Genomic DNA, 8,403 nt, shown 5'->3' with positions numbered 1-8,403 from the left:
GATATTTACAGGCAAATGACCTATGTTCAAATGTCATCTCTTACTTAAAACTTGTGTATTATTAGACAAGTCGGGCAAACTCTCAGAGTCTCAATTTCCTCATCTGTACATGAAGAGTTTAAACTAGATGAGCTTGAAGGTCTCCCCCAGACCCAAATCAATGTTTCTATATCCCACATTTCATGGACTTTAAGGTCAGCCTTCTATATATTATCCTATTTTATCTCTATCAAATACGCTTATAATACATTATTGTGAATTATGATTATTTGTCAGTATGTCTATCTTCCTTCTAATCTGTAAGTTCCACATTGGGCAGAAAACATGACAAAATTTTACCTACATTTTATATCTCCCAGGATATAATGAAACTAGAATATTGGTCTTGGAGTTGAAAGACTTAGGTTCAAATCTGAGTGGTGCTGCTAATGTTTTTTTTTCACCTGGAGCAAGGTATTTCCCTATTTGAGCCTCCGTTTCTTCTTCTATCAAATGAGGGGTTTGGAGTAAATTATCTCCAAGGCCATTTTCCAGTTTTCATTCTTTGGACTAGTTGTGCAATGGCTCCCATGAAACACGGAAGTCAAAATAATCATATACATTTCTTAGACTTTGAAGTGGGAAAGGAAGACTGGACATGTTTCTTAACCCTGGTCCACATAAATTGGATCCTGTCAACAACTTCAGAATATGGAAACATATAGGAGAGGGTAAGGAGAGAAAAAGGAGGGAAATGAAAAGTAAGGGGAAAGAGGAGAGGGAAGTAATGGTGATGATGATGAAAATCTAATTAATGTTAACAGCTAACTTAAATATACTACATGTATTTTTAGATACGACAGCCCTGTGAGGGAAGTAGTATTATTTCTATTTTACAGTTGAAGAAATTGAGATCTCAGAGACAGTTTAAACAAATTGTCTTGTGTTATACAGCTGGGAAGCATCTGAGGCAGGATTCAAAAGGAGGTCTTCCCAACTTCAAATTTAGAACACTGTCTCAAAACTTACTCAACAAATTATGGGAAATATGCCAAAGCAGCTAAAAGAAGTCCTGATGTACACAGCAGAAAGAAAGTTTCTCAAAGAACAAAAACATTTCTCACACCAAACCAGCTCCCCTCAAGCCCAGTGTTATTAGAGTCATCTACCAATCATAACGTGGATTAGTCATAAAGTTTTCCATATTGTCTTGTGTCGAGTGTGTGTGAGAGAGAGAGTACTTAAAAGGAATAAGGGCGCACAAATTTCAATTTTATTTCTCTTAATTACTTTGCTGAATCTAAGCAAATCACTAAATCTGGAGGCATTTTCAGTTTCTCGTGTTCTTTAACTCTTCCTCACAAATTTCTCATGAGGGAAAAATGAAGAGATTCCAAATATACTTCTAAATGTATTGAATATCATCCTAATGTGTGATTTCAAATTCTTCAGTTTCCTCCAAAAGAGTGCATATGTCAGTCCAGAAATAGGCAAACATGGAGCTTCCAATAAGCAGTAGACATTCACCGTCACACATCGCTGGACTTGGCTAGAATTGAATGAGTCAAACATCAGTTCATTTCTTTTCAGATGTCCTTTTTATACTCCATAACTTCCTCATGGCATTTTTGACTTCATTATTTCTCAGAGTGTATATAAGAGGGTTGAGTAATGGAGGCATCACAATGTTGAACAAGATAACAAGTTTGTCAGCTGACAGTGTGGTAGAGGGGCGGATGTACATGAACATGGGAGGCACAAGGACTAGGAGGACAGTGATGATGTGGGAGCCACAGGTGGAAAGAGCCTTGTGCCTCCCCTCTGATGACTGACTCCTCAGGCTCAACAGGATTACAATATATGAGACTATAAGGATAATGAAGGAGACAAGTGAGATCATGCCACTGTTGGCAACAACAATCAGCCCCACCAAATACGTGTCAGCACATGCAAGCTTCAGCAGGGGGTGGACATCACAGAAAAAGTTGTCAATCTCATTTGGGCCACAGAAAGGTAGCTGGACAGTGAGGAGAGTTTGCAGAATAGAATGAAGGAAGCCAGCTACCCAGGAAGCCCCAGCCAGCAGGCCACATTTCCGCCGATCCATAATGGTTGTGTAGTGCAGAGGTTTACAGATGGCAACATAGCGGTCATATGCCATAGCAGTGAGGAGGAAGATCTCAGTTCCACCAAAGAAATGGGCAGAAAAGAGTTGAGTCATGCAGCCATTGAAAGAGATGGTCTTTCTCTTTACAAAAGTGTCAGCAATCATTTTTGGGGTGGTAGCGGATGGGTAGCACATATCTGCAAAGGACAAATGGCTGAGGAAGAAATACATGGGGGCAGTCAGTGTCTTGCTGGCATTTATGGTGATCACTACAAGTAAGTTTCCCAGAAGAGTAAGCACATGGATAATAGAGAACACCACAAAGCAAGCATGCTGCATCTCCTGACTTTCAAAGAGTCCAAACAAGACAAACTCTGTCACGTTGTTTTGGGTTTCCACTAATTGGGAGGACACTTTAGCCATCAAGGTGCTGGTGATTTATACCTGGAATTATATGGAATGCAAACAATAATATTAGGTAAAGTATAAGACCTAAAATAAATCAATGAAAATGAATGAAGAAGAGAAAACCGAGTTATTTGATTATTGTGATTACTGATTTTCGATCAACGTTGAGTCCCTGGATAATGAATAGATAATGATTGAATGCTTATTTCACCTTTTAAGATAACTATTTCTTTATGCTATGGTACAAATTTTAAACTAATTGTCATACACAAATATACAGATGTGCCTTACTTGACCCAACTGTGATGTATTAAATATTTCACAATATGTGAGAACAATAAAGAGACTACTTTTTAAATATCCCATGTGGTAATACTCAATTATAAGAAATATCATGGTTTTTGATTCTCAGATTGTCAGGTGACTAGGTTGTTTTTGTTTTCATTTCAGTCAGGTTATCAATAAGCATATAGTAAGCATGTGTCAAACTATGCACTATTTAACAAGCTCTAGTAATACAAAGAAAGCTCTAAATCCATCTCCAGTGGCTCATAGTCTTCTAAATGTTCCAGTTATAATTGTTTTTCCCTTATCCTTTTTCTCATGGTGCCCCTGGGTAAAATATGGCTTTACATAAGACCATCTCCACAGAGACATTGTATGAACTAGCAAGTGTGATGAACAGAAAGTTGATCTTTGTAGCTTGCTTGTATATTATCAAGAGGAAAATAAAGAGTAAGAAGACAGGAAAGTTTAAAAGAAGGCCAGGTTAATGAAAAATGCTAACATAATGCTTTCTATCATAGAAAATGAAAATATCTAAATTTTCCCAACTAAATAATGAAAAAAAAGAACAACCAGAGTACTCTTAAACTAATTAGTAATATGTTTGTCTTTGCATTTACAAAATAGGATATTATTTTTGTGAGCTACTAGAATTTTTACTGTAATCTAATTTTTGCTTGCCATGTTACTTTTATTCCTGTTTTACTCTAGTATAACTGAGTAAATGATTTTTACAAATAACCCTTTGTTTATTGGAGTAAACAAAGAACTTTTATTTGTTCCTATAGGCTACAGAGAGCCACAAAAGTTTATTGAATAGAGGAATGAAAGACTTTTACTTCCAGCATCTGAAATCTCCACTCCAAGCAATTGAGAAAAAAGACTGCCTGGAAGATCTCTGAAGCCTTCAGCAGATACGTAGATTACCAACATTGTCACTGACCATCAAAGCCTTCAGTCTAGAACCCACAGACACTGATTTCAATGTTATCAGAGAGTTAAATTTAAAGAAAAAAAAGGCAAGGAGAACGTGCTCATTATGTGTATATCACCTAAAAAATAAAGAGAAAATATAGTCCCTTCAATCTCAGTGTCTCATTGAGACTAAGAAAAAATATCCGTAGGATGAAGATGTTGGCTGTCTCCATGCCATCTCAATCATCTAACCCCATCTTAAGTGGCAATCAAAGATTCAGGCAAGATCCTGTTCTCTGTATTACTCAGGCTGCATTCCTTTGGGCTGGACTACATTGTATTCCCAGCAACATCATCATCAGAAAATTTATCATCCTGTGAGATTGTATGTCCCTTTGTACTCATACCTCTTTAGCATACTCAGTACCCATTGGTTGGAGGGCAGAACTAAAAACTTCTCCTCCCAAAGGTTCCAAGTCAAACATGTCTTGATTTCCTACCACTCCTTTGAATTTTGAATTAAACTCTGTCATCATCAGAAGTATATATATATATATATATATATATATATATATATATATATATATATATATATATATATACATATATATATGTATATATATATATATACATACACACACACACACACATATATATATATATCCCTCATTCTCCCCAAATAATTTTTAGCTTCTTTTTGTATATTTTCTTCCATTATTAGATTGTGAACTCCTTGAGGGCAGACACTTTGTAAATTGTTTTCTTTTTAAATCTCCAGTCTTTTGCATTGCTTCTGGCACATAGTAGGACTTAATAAATATTTATTGCTTGACTAACTGCATACCTTGAACTAGGACTCTTCCTATATATTGTCTACTCACTTCATCTCCTTGCCTGTTTCCCTTTAGTTGTTTCTATGCTTTAGTATATCAAGTGTAACCAAAGACCTTGAATGTTGAATTTGTACACACAGAGCTATTAGAAATGGATACCACTGATAGTGCTGGGCAAAAAATATTCAAAATTAAAGTGTGGTAGCAAAGAGAACAGAGAATGTTATTTTCCTTTCCTTGAACTGATGTTTCTATATTTTCATCCACAGCTCAAGGAACCAAGCTTTGCCAACACCGAGGGTATGCAAAAGAATTTTCTAAGGACTCTGGAGGCAGCTGAATACTCAATGTGGAGACCAGGCATGTTTTAAGCAAAGGAACCATACTTAGACAAGGTGGGTGGCCTTGGGGACTAATTTTAAGGGAAAAGAGGAGTCTGATGTATTTTGTAGTGCGTGCGTGCGTGCGTGTGTGTGTGTGTGTGTGCGTGTGTGTGTGTGTGTATGTGTGTGCTTGTATATGTCAAAGCTATCAAATTATATAAGTAAACCTATCATAACAAGGAAGTGAATCAGTATTTTGATAATAAGTAAGCAATGCTTGATTGTCATTAGGTACTGGCATGAATTCTATGCCCTTGCCTTAATTGAAAGGTAACATTCTTAGTGAACTGTTTTATCTCATTTGAGGCAGGACTGACTCACGTAGGTGATCAGGGAAATCTGGAGTAGGGGCAAAGAAAATCTCAAACTGGAACTAAGGGGAAGAGACCGAGATGGTAAAACAGTACATGTAAACCAAAAAGTCAGAACAAACTGTTACCATAGAACCCTGATGCACCAAATTATACAAAATATAACTCCTGCATAAAGGCTGATGAAGGGGGGCCCCTATATGAGTGGAGAAAAAAAATGCAACAAATTTCAGGAAGTGGACATGTTTTTTTTTTATTCTAATTGTATTTTTTAAGCCTACACTGTTTTATGTCATCTCCTGGTATTCCCTGATTTACTCTCACTATGGGGTTCAGGGTCCAGGGTTACCTTTCCCTTCTTATTCAGTTATATCTGACAAACTGAGGGAAACATACAATAACCTCCATAGAGAAAGATGGGATTTAGATGAAAGTTGAGAAAATGGATGAAAAATTGAATTTAGACTTAGGTTCAAATCACGAATCTATTTCTTAATAGGTATATGACATTTACTTCTTTTACAATTGAGTTTTCTCATCTAAAACATGGTGGGTTGTATTACATGATCTGGTCTCTACGGTTTCTTTTAGTTCTAAATCCTATAATGTCATTAATTATATTCAGGAAAGCCAAATCCAAGTGATAGCTGAATTCCGGTGATAGAATCCTGGGATCTTAGACTATTCTAGGCACTTCAATTATTGCCAAGAAGCAATTATGTTTTTCTCTCCAAGGATGTCTCTCTGAGCTAGTTAAATGCTTCTTTCTTGTACAGTGATTCCCAAAAGGGAAGAAGAATATTTTTCATGAAGATGTTGGGGCATTGAACAGATTCCCTCATGTGATGGTTGTATCACACAATCAGCTTGAGGGAAAAGAGTAGATGGCCTTTGAAATGACTAATCCACCTATCATAGAATTGCATCAATGCTCTGCACATAGAATGTAAACTCCTGGAGGCCAGGGATTGTTTCATTTCTGAATCTTTTTCTCCAAAATCCAGTGCATATTTTTGCCCATAATTGACACTTTATAGATATTTGTGGAATTTTGAGGAATTTGATATTTAAATTATGTGTGAGGCATTATTCTAGACATTAGAAATAAAATTTGAAAACCTCTAATACTGAAAGACATTGAGAAAAAGGAGAACTACCACTCTCTCATGAAAAGCAAATCCTCATAAATGGCTTGTTTTATTAAAATTTCAGCATAATCTCAGAGAGTATTTAGCATCAAATAACCAATGGAGAGAAAGAAGAGAGAAAACTGGATTTGTTAGCAGACAGCATGCATTGAAATCATGAAAATAATAATAGCTCTATAACTATGGGTACGGTACCTAATGTCAGCTTTGTGATTGGTAGATTGTGACAGTCATAATATTAATTTTCTCACATGATTGGTGTGTGGCTCAAATGAGCTAAAATGTCAGTCATTTTTTTGCAGACTTTAAGTCCTACTTAAAGTATTATATTTGATATATAAGTCCAAATATCTGTAGGCTCCCATTCCAGCAGACTTCATACTTTAGTATATTGTCTTATGTAAAATGAAAGATTTAGAAAATATTTTATCATTAGAACAATTTAAAATGAAGTTCTATATCTTATAAGACAGTGAATCCCCCATTAACGAAGGTATTTTTAAAAGAGCTATATAATGCTCTGCAAAAGACACTATAGAGAATATCAAAGCATAGGTAGAAGGTTGGCATAGGTGAGGTGCACTTGTTGACTAAGTGCTAAGGAGCCCATTTTTGGTTACCAACACACTGTGGTATATATAAACTGTGTGACCCTGGTCAAACCCCTTAATCTTTGAGTAACAAATAGAGGTTTCTGTGTAAGAGACTAGCCTAAGGCTATAAGTTGCAGAAAAGTGGAGGAGAAAATTCCTCGCTGGCAACTCCCTATACTCATAAAATCAGAGGTCTACCCTCTCCCATATTCTCTTCTCAATCATCCCCATATCTTAGTATAAAACATTGTAGAATCAAAATATATAAGTGAAATATAGAAATAAAGAGTTGAAATATATGTGCCCACATTCATAGAGATTTGAGTTAAACAGACATTAATGGAAGTTGTTTTTACTTTTTCTACCTTTCCAGTTTTGTAAATTGTTTTAGATAGGATCTCATTAATTGCCAGACAATAATACCTCTTTGGTGAAAAATAGGTAATAATAATAATAATAATGACAACAAAAATAACTTACCTTTATATAGCTCATAGGTGCCAAACACTGTGCTAAGCAATTGACAAATATCCCATTTAATCCTCACAACACTGGAGCCAGGTGCTATTATTCCCATTTTACAGAAGAGAAAACTGAGGCAAACAGAAAAAAATGACTTGCTCAGGGTTACACAGCTAATAAGGGTCTGAGGATAGATTTGAAATTCTCAGCTGCTTCATAAATGCCTTACTGGTTTTAAAAGGAAAAGAGAATCGATTATATTGAAGTGTTGATTCTCCAAGGATCATCTAATAAGTGTATTAATTTATCTGAGAACTAACAAAGAGCCACAGTATAACTATGACTATAACTATGACTATGATTATATATTTTGTATATATATACATATATGAATGTATGTGCATATGTATATATATGCATATATACATGTATGGAGACTACATAGTTATATATATATGTATAACTATGTAGGCATAATTATAGTCATAGTATTATATATATATATATATATATATATATATATATATATGTTTGTGTGTGTATGTATTATGCATGTATGCATACATACACATATATATCTTAAGGAGGGAGAGAATTAAGGACACCTCAAATCAGTAGCACAAAATTGTATAGTAAATTGTATTATGTGCATAGGAGGGTACCTCTAGATCTCAATCAGAGTCTTTGGTTCAGGTTTAAACATTATTCAACCATATTTAGTTATAAGCTAGGAATGGATTAGAAGGATTAAATTAGAAATACAGAGTTTAAAGGGTGTAAGAGTGGTATTCAAAGGAGGCACCATTGTGTGGTAGATAATTACTGACTTTGAGTCAAGATGACTTTAGTTTAAATTTTTCTCAGATATCTGGTAGCTAGATGACTCTGGCCAAGTCACCTTCCTTCTCTCAAACTCAATTTCCTTATCTGTAAAATAAGGTGTATGGATTTGATGATTTTGAGGTCCTTTCCAGCTCTA

General features: G+C 35.3%; 1 protein-coding gene across 1 annotated transcript; it reads right to left on the bottom strand.

Moving 5' to 3' along the window:
- Nucleotides 1–1,555: 1,555 nt before the first annotated feature.
- LOC118854993 (olfactory receptor 4S1) lies at nucleotides 1,556–2,509 on the bottom strand. The gene has a single exon (XM_036765146.1). It carries the CDS (start codon nucleotides 2,507–2,509, stop codon nucleotides 1,556–1,558), a length of 954 nt encoding a protein of 317 aa, XP_036621041.1.
- Between the last annotated feature and the right edge of the window lie 5,894 nt (nucleotides 2,510–8,403).

This window comes from Trichosurus vulpecula, chromosome 6 (genome assembly GCF_011100635.1).
Source record: "Trichosurus vulpecula isolate mTriVul1 chromosome 6, mTriVul1.pri, whole genome shotgun sequence".
Lineage (NCBI taxonomy): Eukaryota > Metazoa > Chordata > Mammalia > Diprotodontia > Phalangeridae > Trichosurus > Trichosurus vulpecula.
Note: the sequence above shows the minus strand (reverse complement) of the source record. Positions and strands in the feature narration are given on the sequence as shown.